General features: G+C 38.9%; 1 protein-coding gene across 1 annotated transcript; it reads right to left on the bottom strand.

Moving 5' to 3' along the window:
• Window positions 1–377: 377 nt before the first annotated feature.
• On the bottom strand, window positions 378–4,290 carry tmem177 (transmembrane protein 177). The gene is made up of 3 exons (XM_044366579.1): window positions 4,188–4,290; window positions 2,797–3,061; window positions 378–2,408 (listed from the first exon to the last, which is right to left on the bottom strand). The coding sequence occupies exons 2-3, from the start codon at window positions 2,995–2,997 to the stop codon at window positions 1,677–1,679; spliced, it is 933 nt and encodes a 310-aa protein (XP_044222514.1). The 5' UTR covers window positions 2,998–3,061; window positions 4,188–4,290; the 3' UTR covers window positions 378–1,676.
• Window positions 4,291–19,519: the final 15,229 nt, after the last annotated feature.

A 19,519-nucleotide genomic window follows, 5' to 3' on the forward strand; every position in this document is an offset into this window, starting at 1 on the left:
CAGTGTATGTCTATCTGCAACACTATTAATTGCATGCTTCTATATTTAGTTCAGTCCACAGGGCACAAGACTGGAAATGTAATTAAAACACCACATCTGAACCTTGTTAATATGCAGGCAAGATGACCTTAGGGAACCTGAGTGCTATATGATGAGTACCGAGTCCCAATAATATGGATATTAAGATTATTATCATTTAACAAATTAGCTAGGGTCATGCAAATGATGTGTGGGTACTTAAGAGCGTTACTCGTCTCAAAGGTTATTTTCTTGACCTGAGAGGCATAAAGGAACACTGTCGATAATTGTTTGTGAGCACAATTACATGTTATTCATTAAGGAGGCATAAAAGGACTAGAAAAAAAAGAGCACAGGGAAAAAGAGAAAGATGGAGCTTTTATGTAAATGTACTGGGAGAATACTGCATTAACCAGTTTCACATTATAATGGCTTTCTTTGGACATATGGATATTACATACAACTGCCTTATGGAAAGGTTAATTGGTCACATTTCCATGTTTACACACCAAAACACATACAGTGCTTATAAGTGCTAGTCCATTCTATAATAATCCAACATATTTTTCTAGATAAAGGCTTTTCCTTCCTTTCATTAAGTGGTGACACAGCTTAAGTTACTGTACATGAGGTTCATGGTGCTTCAGGAGTTGCAATTTCACTGCAGGAGGTAGAAAGAAGCATTCAGCTGGGCAGCCAAACAGTTAAAAATCAAGAGCAAACCCACGAGTTTGGATGAAAATGTGTGTCCATGCTGAAGATCTATAACAGAAAACCTCAGCGGTGTTGAATGATTATCCTGTATTGTGGTGTTTCACTATAGATTTTCGGAAATGCAAGGTTTCTCCACTTGAAATATGAAAACTTTCATTTTCAAAAATTGAAAAGCAAATTTTAAAAAGCAAAAGCAGGCCTTCCAGAAACTCGGGATAGTTCACGCAACACACTGTCAAAGCTTTTCATAAGGACTACTTCTTTTGTGAAAAGTATTTCCAATAAGAAAAGCGTTCACAGTAAAGTAAGTGGATTATTCAGACTAACTGGAACACTGTTTCTTCATCATTTTGGGGTGGAGGCAAAAATCTCACAGATAATATTTGCATGTCAAGAAACTAAGGAGCTGTGTGTTTTTTTTGTAATTTGGGTGAAACTACCTCTTAAACTTAGTCATTTTTAATGTTGTTCACCACCAACAAATCGTCATTGCAACAACTAATACAAAAAAAAAAGACATACACTGTTCACTCATGTCTATTCAACAACATATTTCATGCTCTGAACAAGCTTTAAAACTGTTTATTTGTACATTGGGTCCAGAATTAAATCCCAAAAATCTTTGGATAAATACATGATCGGTCACACTGGCTGCAAATAGACTGTCTTGTAATTGGAGTAGTTCTGCACTTCAGGGTGAATCAAACTGAACAAAAAGGAACATTCAGCACACATGGGATTACATATTTCTATAAAAAAATATGTTTATTCCTTTGGATAGGTTTTTTTTTTTTGATTAAAAAAAGCACAGGAACTCTCCCACCCCACTATTTTTTTAACAGTCTTCAGAGATTGTTGAAAAAACAGTAGATGATTACAGTTGTTCAGATGAGGCCTGCAGACATTCATTTAATCTCTAAACACATCCTCCCTCCTGTTTCTATTCAAACCTTCTCCTCTTTCATCATAGCGTGGATCCACTCCCTCCTGGATGTGTACGGTGTGTGTTTCAGCTGGAGGAGGTGAGCAGGAAACAAGTTGCCACTGGGAGCGTACATCTCTTCTCCCTTCTGCCCCATGAGTGAGCGCAGTGTTTTGTTTCTGGACAGAATCTTATCATAAAACTCTAACCCTCCCTTGGCATAATCACGGGACAGTCCGGCTGCACGCTGGTCTGAGTTATAATCAATCCACTGGCTGACAGAATCTGAAATGAGAAGGTAGGACACGGCACCGAGCCCCAGCGCCACAACGTTCACAGCCCCGCGGAACAGCGCAGGCCCGACGTGCAGCCCAAAAACCTGTTTCAGCAACACGCTGTACACCCAAACCCCACCCAGGCAGACCGGGGCGACAGCACCGCTCATAACCGGTCCTCCGGACTGCAAGCGGGCGACCTCTCGCGCTATGGCGAATTTCTGTGCCTCAAGGGAAAACACTAGCGCGTCCTTCAGTGCGGTGCCGGTATCGCTGTCCCACTCCACTGTTTTGCCGTTGATGAAAATGGTGCGGTTCGTGATCCCGCTCGGGTCATCGACCGTGCTGTTGAAGTTAGCCGGGATGCCGATTTGAGCTCCCGCGGGAAGCCACGGGACACCAGCACCGACCGGATGGAACCCAAAGGAGGCAAAGGCAGAGAAATTCTTGGATGAGCTGACATCATAGTCCTTCAACACCTGCAAACGACACGAAAACATAAAAGATTTTGATTTTACGCCCCTTTTTCTTTCACTGCACATTGTGATCCTGTGATTGTTCCTCCATGAATTATGAATTTATTGTTTTATGAATGGGATTGATGCCCTATAAATTGTTAAATTGAAAGGTTTGTATTTTTCTTCAGCTATTCTTATTACTTGCACTACCGCTAGTTCCAATAACCTTGACTGAGTGTAGAGGATACAGAGTTTTTTAACTGTTCTGTGGTTATCGATAAAGTGAATTTCTAAGTGTAATGTGCTTTGAGTCTTTTATCTTATCTGTTATTTTAGTTCACAAAAAATATATATTAAATTAAACTACTGCGCGCACACACACACACACACACATACACACATGCACTACCTGCTGGAAAACATCCTCTAGCTTTTCAGACAGTGTGACTGGCTCTCCTTTGTTCCAGGCCTGATACAGCTGACGGTACGACAAGTCAGGAAAAACATGGTAGAACATGTTGGCTGCAAAGACCCCGCCACAGCTTGCGATCAGGATCGGAGTCCTGTACTTCTGAAGAAGCACTGAAAACTTGAGGAAGCGAGACGCCATATTTCGTTTCTGTTCTTGACTGATTTAACATCTGTTAGGTGCTGCAGACTTCAGTAGGCGGCATCTGTGAAGACAGACAAAAAAAAAAGGCCTGCGTGTTAGAGATGAATGAATTCTTAATAGAAACATGACTCTTTGTTGATTCCCGTTGGAAATTTCACTCCTTTTCATAGAGGTTAGGTAGAGTTGAACTGTCTGTCTCAAGAATACTAGAAAATGTGTTATCCTGCTGAGAGAATATCCTCTTTAACCACCAGGCCCCTGTGACTACCCATTCATCACAGACGATGTTCAGTTCATGACAAACAGAGCTCACTGTGTCTTCAAGGTTAACAGGGCAGACGGGGACATCACATCGGGAGAAAACAGTAAAAGTAAAAAAACAGCCAGCCGTGGATCAGGTGGAGGTAGAGCGAGTCGTCCACTAATCACAGGGTTGTCGGTTCGATGCCCGGCTCCTCCTATTGTCCGCATGTTTAAGTGTCCTTGAGCACGACAAATCCCATGATAGCTTTCTGCCAATCAGTGTGTGTGAATGAGAGACCATCTTACTATAAATGAGCAGCAATTATTGGGTTACATTCAGGTATCACTAGAAGGTGTATATCAAAACAGTTTACCATAATTTGATACGATTGTAAGGCCTGGGATGTTGTTAAGGCTACCTTGTCCAGGTCTTTAAAGGTGCAGTTCACAACAATTTTCTGAATTTATCTGACTATTCAGACTTTGTGAAATAACCAATGAATCCAGAAGTCTGAGTTTTGTCTTTTTATGGCCATGTGACCTACTCCTAGTTTAAATGTAAATTGTATGAATGGACTAACAGTCATTATGCAACATATAGTTACATTATAAGTGCCCAAAATGCTGCTATATTTGCGTTTTCCTAATACTGCCGAATTGAATTTAGCCTAGCAGTAACTTTACGTGATAATCGCCACTTCCAGACATGTTAACGTCGCTAAAACACTAGAAACAACTATAACATTAACCTAACCTAGAAGTAACTTGAACTACAATGTGCAGGCTGTAACAATGAGCTTGTAATTGTTAACTACATATTAACCGAGCGACACCGTCGGACCTCATATGAGAAACCGCTTCACCTCAACGAATCCAAACAGAATAAGACTTAAAACAACTGTATTTAATTTCTGCGTAGCCAAGAAACATCTTTAAATACTCACATGTTGCCCGCATCGTTACAAGGGCAGCCGCTGCACAGTCAGTACATAACAGCTCCGGACCGTAAAGCGATTTAGCTGTCGTCGTCGTGGTGTTGCACGACAGTTTTACGACAATTATGTTTCACAGTCTTGCCTTCGGGTGAGACCTAACCTCTGACTGCCTCACGTTAATGCATTTAAGCCCTTTGTACAATGCAAATAGTTTTTTAAAAGCATCATAAACTAAAGTAATGGCAGCAATAACCGCAGCACCGTGACTCCCAGCAGCTGACAGGAAGGATGCAGAACACAGTCTCAAGAAAAGAGAGTAAAAACTATAGTGTGCACAGTTTATATTTATTCTTGTATTATCTTTCAGTCTTAGTAGCTGCATCCTTGATGAATACAGAACGTTAAATGAAAGGAAGCTCTCTTGAGATGTTATTTCTTTTGCAAAAATGCTCAAGTTGTAGTTGTTTTTATGTTTGAGCATCATATGCTGGAAGTGGCCTGTACAGAAAAACACAAATGATCACAGACCTGTGTGTCCCCTGATGGATGACACTGGAAAATAAACAGGGACTGAGTTGTCAGACACGAACCACTCTTGGTTTCGGGGTGATGTTTCAGCTGAGTGGAAGTGATTAAGTTAACCGTGTAAACCACATATTAGCATTATTAGTTAACATAGTTGGAAATAATAGAGCAATGACTTGTTAGAAAACAATAGCAGAATGCACCTGTGAAGAGACAAAAAGAGGAGGCACAGGAAAGTATGGTAGGTACGGTAAGTTACAACCCAAGCTAATCTATAACTCAAGAAACTCAGCACTTAAATCAATAAACAATAAATTAACTTAAATACTTGTTTGTCTCGATTAAACCTTGAATGCAGATGTTGATGTAACAAAACAATGCTAAACACAAACAAAACTCAGGATAATATGTAACAGATGTTAGATGTTAAACTGGCAAAAGAGACAAATGAAATATGGAAAGAAATACAAAGTGTAATGTGGACAAAATGGTCTCACCCACTTTGTCCCAGCCTCTAAAATCTATTCAAATAAAACAATCCAAGAACTACAACTTAAGATTTTATACATTTGATAGTGAAATAGTCAAAACTGAGGGGTTTTTTTTAACCAGGAAAAATTCAACTAAATAGTTTGGTTTTGGATATAAATAGCTTGACTGAACCAGTAAATACTGAACTGTGGTAATATTGAACATATTGTATGTTTGTATAGGAAGTCCTTCATATAACTTATATCTTGTCATTTATCTTCCCTCTCAGGCTCAACAGGAAAGTGAGCGCTGAGGTTACTTGAACTTCAAAGAAATCTCGGTATGATGTATGTTGAAATAGTGTTGGTGCTTGAATGTTTGATGTTATTAGCCGTGTACCCGAGGCTTCCCCCAACGCTACCGCTTCAGTAACTGGTTGCTTCATCTGAAATCACTACTGGTCTTTAACTTGAAAGTTTTGAAAGGATTTCAGTTTTTCAGTTGTTTCAGGCAAACATTTTCAGTATTTTGAAGACCAAATAAATTAAAATGCTGACAACTTAAAACTAGGGCTCGATTAACAATTATTTTCTTTATTAATCAATTAATTGTTTAGTCTATAAAATGTCAAAAAATGGGAAAAAAAACCCCACCAATTTTAGTGTCATTTGAAGAAGTCCTTCTTCAGATGTCTTGTTTTGTCTGACCAACAGTCCCAAACCCCAAGATATTCAATAACAATGATATAAAATAGAAAAGCAGCAAATCTGGATATTTGAGAAGCTGGAACTTACACATTTTTGGCATTTTTTCTTAAAGTGAAACAATTATCAATTATCACAATATAATAGCTGATTAATTTTCTTTCGATCAACTTAAACATTAATTGACTAAACAATGTAGCTCTACTTCAAACCCTGCCCATATTACATTTATGATGTTTTTACGTGGCTGTTATTTTGTAAACTTATCAAAAGTTCACATTCATGTAATTTATACACGTCTAGGACTAAATCACCTGACTCACCAGAAAGCAGCCACTGTATTTGTAGTCAGATAAATATTTACATTTTGTATTTAAAAAGTAATTTAAGCATTTCATTGAGAAGTTCTTGTTAACTGGAATAATTGGCAATTAGGACTGTAACACAAATTATTTCATATTTTTTGTTAAAACACAAATTGCCCTTTGTACAGCAATCAGAGGTTTGTTTTAAATTTGATTTTCTCTGCATCAGGACTAATATATTTGTATTGAATCTTTCATGTAGACTCAGTGCTTTTTATGTACTGAGCTATTACCAGATAGAAAATCTGTCTGAACTCTGTTCAGACCAAAAATGGTCTGTATTAGTGTTGGCATGTTGGTTCAAGTAGTGGTAAGATGATGAAACATGATACAAGAAGTCCAGTTGGAGGGATAGATCCATGTGTTTTGAGTCTAATCAAATGCCAAAACACTCCGTAGTACTTTATAATACTGCCAGTTAGTATTTTACAACTCTGGCAAGTTTGTAAAGTCTGGAGATGTGACAGAAAACATTTTTATACATATATAATTTTGCCAACTATATTGTAATATCGTTGGCAATCCCAAACACTGGCTGTGGGTGTTTAAAAAATAGAATCATCATAATTATTTTATTTTTTACAAATTACATTGGTTGAACTGTTACATTGTTTTGTGCTTGATGTGCATGTGATGTACAATTATTTGTGCAATAATTATGTTTTGATTGTCAATCTAGGAGCAAAATGATATCAACATGAGATGCACTCTGGTCCTTCGAGGCCTTCCAGTGTATCAGTGTGAAGAGTCTCTTGAGTTCTTCAAGACCTGTACAGTCAGTACAGTCAGTACAGTGTTAATATAACATATTTTATGGGAAACCAACTTGAATGCCTCCTAAAATTCAAGTAGATTCAAAGATAGGTTTGGACTTTTTCAATCTATCTCAATACAATATTCAAATGTCAAATGTATAATGACAAAGTTATTAATGGGTGGAAATTATTCCTCCTCTCCATAGTAGCTAAGTTTAGTTGAAGCTAATATGTGCTCCGTCCTGTCAGTCCTGTGTAGATTAATTGTTGGTGTTTTGTCCTGGCAGCAAACCTACATGTGATTACAGTAAAGTATTCCTCCGCCACAGCTCAGCAAGGCAACACTGCCTATTTACTAAGCCTGTCGCATACTCTTGGGTCACCGCAACTTTTTAATTTAGTGAGGTATTTACTAAGACTTGACAGGTAAATGAGCCCAACCACAGTTCATCTGCATGGAGTGCCGCTAAGCCAAGCTGTTTTGATGCACGTTGCACATGTCTATAAAGGACTGGAGCACAAACAAAACAGTTTTCTGCTGTTGGACTTGCAACATTGGTTGAAGAGAAGAAGACACTTGTATCTGCAGGCACTTAGCCAACAAAAAGATCAGTAATTGAGTGTGTTATGAAAAATCAGTGGAAGATTTTTGATTATATTGCACTGGACTGGAGCTGCTGAGATATTGAAAGTCAGGGAAATATGCAGAAGGCACCTGAGGGTGAAATTGTGTGAAAATTAACCGACTGTTGCGTTCCTGCTCTTTGGTCTTGTGTTGCTAAGCAGAGAGCTCCGCTAAAGTAAGCACTTCTCCTCAAACAGTTAGAATGTATGTTCAGTCCTTGTATGTAACAAGGACTGTGAACTTGGTCCTCCAATCCAGGGAGACCCTGCACTTAAAGGTAGCAAAGTGAGTGCGTCTCATGTACCCGGTGGACACAAATACACCGGCTAGTGGATCACCTCCAGCAGCCACAATGTGGCTACATCGCAATGACAGATGCTGTAGATATTGTGGGTGGAGACTAAGCCCCCAGGAGCAGCACTGGGCTTTGAAGCCAATTTGACCTAGTGGCCAAACAGTGTAATGACAGCTTCTGCATCAGTTACATGATGCACACTGACCCAAAAGGACTTTTTCATTGTGAAAGAGACACCTGTAAATCAGCAGATAAAAAACGGATAAATCCTTGCAAAATGACTTGTTTCACAATCAGAATTTGATCCATTCAGTCCGATAATATTTGGAAAGTCTAAAAGAGCCACACGATTGAATTATTTTAACCCCATGCAAGTCAGTGGAGGGGTAAACCAGAATTTAGCCGGCTCGGTCAGCGGAAGTCTCTGGTGTGTCTGATCTACGGGTCAAATGATCCTGGAAGATCCAGGTAATTTTATACCTGGAAGTTGAATTTTTTTTTTTGCTTTATGTGCCACTGAGCAACTGTCATAGGAATGAACGGGGCCCTAGCTTCAACGCTGTATCCAGTTCTCTTTATACTTATACAACAGAATATTGATTCATGTTGATCATCATTGCCTTGCTCGACAGTTTGATCTGAGTATTGTGAACCAGGTGCATGGCGCTGGAGGTTGAGTCGTGATTATGCAAATTAAGATACAGCAAGTGGTCTGTCAACTCGTTGTGGTGTAGCCATCATGCACTGTGCGACCGGATCTCCTGCTCTCCATAGAAAATGAATAGGATCTGTCATCTTGACATACATCAACAGATCCAGTGTGTTTGCACCTTTACACAACCACTTTAGACAGGAAGAATGATTACAGGCACCAGTAACTCTCAACATACATATTGGCATCCAAGTGTTGTATCAAGACAGACGTGAAAAAATACAAGCCTATCCTTTAAGTGTGTGTGGAGCACAGATAAGCAGACGGTGTACGACTTGCAACCTTTCTTCTGGAACCATCCCATAATTGTATTGTTTGTATTTTGCAGTGGGAAGGGGAGCCAGATAAGACTGATAATCCTGTTGCTCTCCTCACTGTGGTCACTGACAACACTACTGGTGCCGTCCACTTCAGCCCTTAGAGCGTCTCTGTTGTTGTCCAAGATGAAATTGTTGTGAGTGGTCTCCCCAGGTTGGCTGATGAATTTGTTTGACTTAATGTATGCATTGCATTTAGACTATCCTAAGAAACTTGTTCACATGTTCATCTTTATCCAGAAAATACTGTCTTGATGATAGTAAACCATTGAAACAGTGCCTACTGAAATATACTTGTTGAAAGAGTGAACCAAGCAAAAAGTTTGAATGTACGTGTGTGCTGTAATGGTACATATATGGATCTGCCTCTGTTAGTCTGTTATTAATTAATTTCTTTTTTTAAAAAAGAGACATTAAATTAGTTTAAAGGAATAGTCCTGTAAAAACCTGTTTCGGTATCAAAGACCTTGTGAGCTTGAAAGGTAGCTTGGAAATGTTTGCTCCTACATAATGGATTGTTCTGTTACAATAGAGGCCATCGGTTATACAATTTCCATAGAAACTTCGAAAAGCGTGATCCACTTCTGAATTGTCCATCCATATTATGTTTCCTACAAGCTTACAGTGGGTGATGGGTATTCAAAAGGTTTTTGCTGAGCATTCCTCTTTATATTCATCTACCTCACCTGACAATTTGCACTGTTTGTGATGGTTTATTTTAAGCAATCACATTATGATTGGGGATTTTTATGCACTTCTGAGTCCTTAAACTTTTCTTTTATTTATTTATTTTTTTTCTTTTATTTGTTGTTCTTAAGACACTTTTTTGAGACTCTGAAAGTAATTGTGCTGCTAATGGAATTATATGGTTACCTCTTCCATCAGCATACAGTGCCGATAGTAAGGGCGAGTAGTAAGTGTTGTCATTCAGCTTTACGGGTGTTGCTGTTAACTAGAATTTTAAGAAGTGTCTGAGGTTCTTTAATAATTGTTGCCTCTTAGATAAATCAGGCCATTACATTTTAGTTTTCATTTCTCATTTTAATGGCACCACTCATGTGAGATTAGGGCTGCAACTAACAACTGTTTTTTTAGTATCAATTAATCAGTGACATGTGACTTTCCGTGAATTTTAAGATGTTTAACTAATCAAAAGAAACACCACACTTTTGACCCAGGCATGAGCATGCGAGACTGTAAAACTCACAAATGTATATACAATGTGTGAATGACAATATTTTGTGAAACAGGCCCCAGGCACACAATAGCTGATTAATAACTGTATAACTGTATAACTCTCTGAGACTAAATTTTCTTCATAGTTGAAACTAGACTTATCTGGCCAAGACGAAACCCTGGATTCCCTTAGCACTCCATGGGAAAATTAAAGAAAATTGTTGGAATTCATAGTCAGGCACATTTTTTTTTTTTTTAAAGTGAATAGAACAGAGGACAATATACAAGAAATAAATATAATTTACAGAAAAAGAAAAACCTATATGTAATTTCAGGTTACTGTAGGGACCTCTGGATAAAAGAGAACAATTTTATGTAATTTTATTTTATTGTATGTACTGTATATTATGTGTTATTGTGTCCGTGTAAGAGAAACAGATAAAGCAGAGTAACCATACAGAGCAGATCAAAAAGTATCACACCAGAGTTAGAAAAGAACCAATCAGTAGAGGGCAACCTAAAATCAGAGTGATTGGACAAGAAAAAAGCAGAAGAATATTGGCAGATCTCAACAGAATAGAAATAAAGCAGAGCCCACCCCACCCCTTCTTTTTTTTTTTTTTTTTTCAAGTCGCTGCTGTCATCTGTGGGTGTGATGAATAGATGGGAGTGGTTCATTACAGCCCTATTGGTGTTATGCATTCTCTCAAGAGATGCTGGCCTCTTCACTTACTGTGTGTTGTTGAACATGCATATGTTGTACGTTCCACATTTCTCTTACAAATACAGCACAATCAAACATGCATGCTGTCAAATTAGAAAAAGAGGGAAGGGGTGAGTATGGCTGCTTATCTGTGATGGTGTGTGTTCGTTGAAGGAGCTTCGAGATGTGTCTACATGCGTGCGAGCTGTTGTTAAATTGCAGTGATGTAGCTGAGCCTTCTGCTTATGCACAGGATGCAAATGACAGCTGCAACCAAATTTGCAACATGCAACTTGCAAGATGAGATCATTCATCTTAAGATTAAGACTAATCAAAAGAAGCACCATACTTTTAACCCATGCATGAGCGTGCAAGACTGTATGACTCAAAAATTTATATGCAGTTTGTCAGTGACAATATTTTGTGAAACAGGGAACTGGCACTATTTGTGATCTGCGTGTAAGCAGTGCTCGCAAATCGCTTTTGTAAAAATGGACCCAGGTACACAATAGCTGATTAATTACTGGCTGCACACTGCAATGGTGTCATTATAGGGGAGGAAGTGAAAGTTGTGCAGTTGCCGAAGACAGTGGTGTGAAATATTTCACTGTCTTACTGCATGATAAGGCAAACCCGAAAGCGCTCAGAGCAAAAGGTGTTTGCGAGCACACAGCAGGGACATTGAGAGAGGGCCAATAAGTAAAACTCACTATGCACTTAGATGGGTAATAACAAACATGTAAATTCATTCACTGAGGAAAAAACGGATTATTGTGTGCTAAAATTAAATGTTTCTTTGTCTGATAATAATTTCTCTGCAAAATATAATTCATCTGCCTGCAAATTATCTTCAAAAAATGTTTCATCACATGCTCAGGAATGAGGCACAAATATAACTCCATAGATTTTCACAGTCTGATACCAAATATGTATGTTGCCAGATTTGAAGGGGAAGTGTATTGGGTTGGGGAAGCCTAACACCCTTTTAAAATGAACATACTTGAGTATATCCCAGCAGCACATTGAGTACTTCTTTTCATTTCAATTCAGATCTAATCCAGTCGACCTAAATGCCAAAGCATGGCAGAGTGGGTGAACACCACCCTTGACAGCTTACCTCAACCAGTTCACTCAAATAACTTTTTTATTTTCATCCCCAGTACTTTATCCAACACACACTGACTGCTGCAGTCATCAAACACATCTTCAAAGGACCCAAACTGTGTTTTTTCACAGTTGTGCCCATTTACTTCATATCACATATACCTTAAATAACTGTTTACTGTGCCCCAAAATATTATTGCATAATTTAAATAAAGCACAATTTAAAGTCTTCAGTAGTCTCTTTCATTGTATCTGCTGGGTAGAGGAAAGCAAAACTCTCCCTCATTGGGAAACTTTGCACTAAAGTAATAGTGGCTATCATGTGACCTCTGTCATCTGTTTTATACAAAACAACAAAAAGAGCAACATTATGCAACTATTTTCCCTTAAAATAACAGCTTAAAAATCATTTTGATGGTAAACTGACTTGTAATAAGGAGAATGGCACCTCCTTGCCACTCCATGCCCCGAACGCCTGTTCTTGTATTATGTAACCTGGATTGAGCAGGTACAATCACCTGCTAGGAACAGTAGTTACCTGGGTGTAACTCCAGTTCTATGAGTATGTGCACACGGGTCTTCAGCTAATAAGCAATGGCTGACTCGTCTGATGAGCCCCTCGGTGAATTACAATCACTTGTTATCTTAGCAATATGTAACTATATCGTTATCAACAGAACTAGGATACATACTAGCAGCCACTGGACTGTATTTTCTGTGTGTGTGAAGACGATGTGGATCACAATGTAAGTCAGTCAGTATAATGCTAACTGTTAGCAAGTACATAGTTACAGTACATCTCCCACTGGACCGAAAGCCCATAGTTCAATGGCCCGTTATCCAGAAAACAAAAGTCCACTTCTCCGAAATCCCATTGCTCCAAAAATACACACTCTGGAGGTGGAGTTCAGTGACTGCCGGCCTTACTACTTTCCAGACTTGGTTAACATATTGCTCAATTTAACAGACTTTGTATGACTCCTAAAGAAAGACCTTTCATTTCGGTTGATATTTATCTTTAACAGCTCTTCTGTGAACTGAGTTAAATAAGATGTGTAATGTTTGACATTCTGAAACACAGTCAGTCCACACAATTTTTATAACATGATTTCATTAAATCAGAGTTCTGCTTTGTGAAACATGACGTCAAATTTGTCAGAACTGAGTGAATTGTGAACATCTGTAAACATCTACTCCTTCTAAAAGATAATTTATGATATCGTATTACTCAAAAAAAGACACTAACTCATTCAGTGAACATTTAACATAATTCAGTATTAATTTTAGGTCCATGTAAAGTGAATAATCATGTTTTCCAGATAATGTTCATCTGCCTTAAAGATGCAGTTTACACATTTTTATAACTGCTGATTAATTAAATTTCCACAGAGTGAAACATGATGCCAAATTTAGCAGAAGACCTCAGTAATATATAGAAAGTCTGTTTTGTCAGGTAATAAAGATTATAAGTGTCTGTTAACCAATAACACTGCCATTATTTATGGTCAGGTGTTCCGATTAGGCACCTCTGTCGTCTTTTGCCCATAATATCTTAGTGTATATGATGTGCTTGTTAAAACATAATTATGTTTCATGGTGTGACATAAAACATAATTACGTCTGGTTAAGTTTAGGCACAAAAACCACTTGGTTAGGGTTTGGGAGAGATCATGTTTTGGGTCAAAATGATCACTTTCACATCAAGAGAAAATGTGTATTTTTTGGAGCAACAGGCCTTCGGAGCAGTGGGCTTTTGTTTTTGGGATAACAGCCATCCGACTATGGGCTTTCAGTCCAATGGGAAGTTTTTCAAGCTATTGAGGTTTCAGAATAATGGACAGTCGGACCATTGGCATGGCACCCACTGAAATAAGATCAGCCAGAAGCACAGCGAGGGATGTTGCAACAGTAACCCCATGTCTAGGCCGCAAGCGTAGTGTGAATAGCAGCAGCAACAGTGAGTGCTCCGTCTGTGTGTCTACACAGTTGGCACGTTTAGCAGAGCAGCAGCAACAGTGAGTGCTCTGCCTGTGTGTCTACACAGTTAGCATGTTTAGCAGAACAGCAGCAATAGTGAGTGCTCTGCCTGTGTGTCTACACAGTTAGCATGTTTAGCAGAGCAGCAGCAATAGTGAGTGCTCTGCCTGTGTGTCTACACAGTTAGCATGTTTAGCAGAGCAGCAGCAACAGTGAGTGCTCTTTCTGTGTGTCTGCACAGTTGGCATGTTTGGCAGAGCAGCAGCAGCAGTCAGTACTCCGTCTGTGTATTCTACACAATTCGCCTCCTGTGTAGACACACAGATGGAGCACTGACCGTTGCTGCTGCTCTGCTAAACGTGCTGCTCACACACACTTGCGGCCTAGACACAGCATTAGTGTTGAAGTCTGTTCCCCTTCAAAGTGATCCCTCATGTTAGAACAATGCAGTACCCTGACTGCTCCGATATCAACAGAATTAAATGCACCAGTGTCTTGTAATTAGCACTTGTGGCAGCAGATGCCACTGTTGCTGCTGCTCAGCAGAAGTTACATAGTCTTGCTTTAAGACAGAGACTTCTCCCATCCACAGAGAGGAATTGTTTATAGATTACTATAGGCATCATTTAAGACCTGTAGAGTGATGATTCATAATATAACCTTGTACATGTAGGGATCATTTCTGTGTGACACAGTATCACACAGCCATTGTAGTACAGAACTAAAACTGAAAAAAACCCCATCACTTTAGAGTTTGGGGGCTGTATGTGTGTGTGTGTGTGTGTGTGTGTGTGTGTGTGCACATGTATTGTGAGCAAGTCAGACGGTCTGATCCTAGTGGAAAAAACAGCTCACATGGTGTCTCCATGGAAACAGGCAAGAGGTGATGGAAGTGTGTGTGTGTGTGTGTGTGTGTGTATGTATGTAATATGTGAGCAAAAAAGAGACAGAGAGAATCCCCTATTCTATTTTATTCTATTCTATTTTATTCTATTCTATTCTTAAAAGCTCAAGTAACTAAGTACACAATAAGCACATCATAGGGAACATCTGCAATGAGTGTGCCATTATCATGATTAACATACATAGCTGTGTCAGTCCTGTGATGGACTGGAAGCATCTCCATGGTGTTTCTCTCTGCCTTCTGCACAATTCATGCTGGAAGAAGCCTCAATCCCTGTAACCGTGGAAAGAATTAAGCAGGTACCAAAGTGCATGAACAGTTTGATTGGTATCAGTGACCTCTTGCACTTGCACTCTTTGGTCCTTGGCATTTTAAACAAGCCCGAAGGGACTACATTGAACTACTGCCAGCACCTTTCACTTTATGTAATAAACCAAAACTAAATTCAAACCCATGTGACCTTGTAGGATCCAACACATGTGTGTTTAGTCAAGTGGCGAAGGAGGTTTTCGAGGGCAGCTTCTTACACATAGAGGTCAAGGAGGCTGTTTGCTGGACATTGATGTGCCTTGTATTCAGTGTGTGTGTTTTTTTACACATGGATGCATGTGCACAAATATGCGCTCTGTGTGTCAGTGCATCAATACTGACACACTCAGATGTCACGGGTGCTTAATGATTGATGACACTGAATGTCAATTACATGCTTTTCAAGCTGGACATGATAAACACTGTAGCCTCTGGATGTACCTTAAAGGAAATAGCTAGAGATTTTCTATACTTTTCTTGTTGTAAACAAATCACACGTGGAGAATCAAATTAACAATGAATCGATCCTACTTACAAGTATTGTGTGTGTATCCAAAGCCTGATATATCTTGTTCCTCTGTGCCATAGACTGCTGTTGTTTATGAGCCATATCATTGCACTGGGTGACATGTTCTTTCACCCCAAAGATTACGATCATGTTAATTTGTTTAGAAACAGCTCCACAAGTCTACACCACTGTGCATGTGCTGTCCTGTTTACAGAGCTTTGCTAACATGCTGTGCCTCTTGATTTTGTATTGATGTTCTTTGAAAAATTAACAATGTAGTACAAAGTCAAGAAGTTGTCATATGTAGCACAACATGCTAGCAAAGCACTGTAAATGTACCATGCATGCGTAACGGCGTCTGCTTTACATGGAACTACGCACTGGAGACTGAAAAGGTGAACGCTGTCATTAGTCTTTGGAGCTGTTTCTAAACAAACTAATGTGACCGTAATCCTCGGGGCAAAGTAACATGTCACCTAGTACAATGTTGTGGCTCAATGATGTGTTTCTAATAGTTTTTGGACAACAGCGGAGGTCTACAGCACAGAGGAATAAGATATATCAAGCATTGGATATATGCACAATACATCGGTTCATTGTTGGTTTGGCTCTGCACATTGTTGACAATAAGAAAAATATAGAAAATCTTATCCTTTAGGAGAAAATCATACTAAAATTGGTAGAAATGCTAACAAATATTCCTGTGAGAACATTTGGTTTAGTATAATGTGTCCATGGCTGTCCTGTGACTGTACAGTAGGTGTAGGACTGCCATCAGAATGGCTCAAGCTGCACTCTGTCTGACCCTGCCCTCCAAACGCCAACAGCATCTAAAGAAAAACATGGACTATGCATGAGACCCAAAGCAATCAATTCTCAAATTAAGATCCCATCAACTTGCCATCCAATCCAGTGGAGTGTCCCCCCAATGAATGAATAAATCAGTCACCCACTCAATCAATTCACCACCTCTTGATTGCTTCCTGTAAGTCTCCCGAAGCCTGAATCAATAGATCCTTACGTCAAACAGGGCAATCTTTTAACTCCCTGATGAACATACTGGAAAAAACAAAAACAGAATTCGTGTGTCATTGCTGACCTGCATGCCCTGTTTACTTTTGATTTATCATAATGTCTTCCATGCCTGAAAACATCATGTCTTCCATAAGGAAAGTGTAAAGTCAAAGTCTGATAATACATTACCACAGTACTCAAATATACTGGACAGATCAATTCCTATTTCCATTTGTAGAAAAGAAGACTGAATTAGATACAGTTCTACTTCTGTGACTTTATCTCTGGGATTTGTACATTCAAAAGTATTATGCATCCGAGACCAGAATGTACTATTAAATAAAATTTAGCCAGTTTTGAGAAAATCAATATGCTAGCTTTCTTTTCATTCTCCTTGTTACTGCTATAACTCCCTATTCTTGTATTCTTGAGTGTAGACAGTCATGCATCTTTGAATGGAGTTACCAGCAGCTTCTTTTTACTTCAGTGAGAAGCGTGCACAGGCTCACCCTTTCAGATCCTTACTCTGGCACTCTGACCAACCAGTAATAACAAGAACATGATCCTCACCAGCTTCCCACCAATGAAAACTGACATTTGTATTCATTGGAGCACCCAGCCAAGCCAGAAGTTCCGGTGCTGGGAATTGACCTGACCAGGGTGTCTGCAGTGGTCAACTGGCTTTAACTGTTGATTTTGTCAGGCGTATGTGATTGAAATTGTTTTCCCGGAAATACTGGCCAAACTTACAAAGAAAAAGAGAGACCATTTCAGTTAGTCACTGTATCTGTAGAGGTAAAGCGCACATCAACCCTCCTCTTTCTCACTTCAGTCAAATTATTTACATCTTACCCTCCCTCACACACACACACTCTCTCACACACCTTCACATTTCTAATGGTTACTGGTAATGGACAAGTACATCATAAATAGTCTTGCCAGTAATGTGGAAAATGAGTGTGTATTGTTTTTGTGAACATACTGTATACTTGCATTGGTGGGTATGTGTGCACACGAATATTTACTACACTATGTGCTCACAAACAGCGTTTTTATTGCCAAGGTTTCCAGGAAACAGTTCTTTAAAGTGGCTTGATATTTTTCCAATAAAAATGTATCAAGAGACAATGTGTAATGTGAGAGGCGTTGCTCATACTGATGAACCTACAGAGAATTATCACCCTAATCCGCAGCTCCACTTGGCTTTATGGACCTTTATAGCAAGTATCGGCTCATTGTTTAGCCCTCTGGCTGCAACTTCATTGTTTTGGTTCACTCTCATTGCTCTCATAGTGTTGTTTTTGGCTGCAGAAGGCAGCTGTTTCCAGTGAAAAAGCTCTAAAAACGCACTGTACGCTACCTGCTCATCACCTAATGGTTAACAGACACAGTTAGCGACTAGCTAGTCGAGTATTTATCAGCTAAAGTAGATACTTCCTGCAAGAGTTGGTGGAGACCAAAAAACAGAGCTAAAAGAAAGTGAATCTTGGACTTACATTTGCCAGGTGGCCAGAAACATGGCTCCCTAATGAATGATAATGTTGACATGACATCATATGCTAACAAGTAGTAAGTGCATTTACTCAATTGCTGTACTTAAGCACAATTTTGAGGTACTTGTACTTTACTCAAGTGTCTCCATTTTATGCTACTTCATACTTCCACTTGACTACATTTCAGAGGGAAATATTGTTCTTTCTGCCCCACTACATTTATTTCACAGCTATAGTTACAAGTTACTTTTCAGATGAAGATTTGACACCATAGATAATATAACAAGCTTTTAAAATACAACACATTGTTAAAGATGAAACCAGTGGTTTCCAACCTTTTTGATTTTTGACGTCTTACAAAAAGCAGTGTGTAGTCAGGGTCACATTTCAGATGTCTTTGAGTTGTTAACAGCTCCACCATTTGTATATCAGAACTTTGTTTTTTCTTCTTTCCTCTCCCATTAATCATCTCACAACCCCTCAGATTTATCTGGTGACCCTTTGGAGGGACCCGACCCCTAGGTTGGGAACCACTAGACTAAACTAACTAACTGTATATAAAGTAGTTGAAACTAGCTCCACCTCCAGCAGCTACAACAGTAACAATCTGCTCTAACACTGATACTTTAGTATTAATAATCTAATGAGGTCATATATAATAATATATCAATCAGAGGGACGAAATGAGTACCTTTACTTTAATACTTTAAATACATCTTGCTGCTAATACTTATGTACTTTTACTTAAGTAGGATTTTTCATGTAGGACTTTTACTTGTAATGGAGTATTTTTACATTGCAGTATTGGTACTTTTAAAGGATCTGAATACTTCTTTCACCACTAGAAAGTTTGCCATATCAACATTAAGGTGATGATATGTCAACGTTACGTTCACAACTTGTTCACTTATTTGCTGCTCACCAAAATTAAATAGTAGCCTACAGCATCTGCCTTAATCTATTCTCAATATGACCCTCTCTCTCTTTCTTTACCCTCAATCATTTTCCATTGTATGTACTTACACACACACACACACACACACACACACACACACACACACACACACACACACTTTACTCTTGATTGATCAGATCCTTATCTGTCTCTTTGACCTCTGGCTAAAACAAAGGGGCCATTGTCATATTCTTTTTTTCTTGAACATATTCACTGGAAAGGCAAGAGCACAGAATTGTTAATGAATACGCTCTGTCAAGTGATTGCCTTTGATCTTTCAAAAAATGTGTGAAATTTGTGTTTTAACACGTGAAATGTGCCTGCATGTTTTTTTTTTTACATTTGAAGTGTCAGAAAACCTACAAAAGTGCAATGCATTCCTCGAAAAGAGAAAAAAGGAGATGTGGTTTTGTAGATATGACTGACTTC

The sequence above is a fragment of the Thunnus albacares genome, chromosome 11, assembly GCF_914725855.1.
Source record: "Thunnus albacares chromosome 11, fThuAlb1.1, whole genome shotgun sequence".
NCBI lineage: Eukaryota > Metazoa > Chordata > Actinopteri > Scombriformes > Scombridae > Thunnus > Thunnus albacares.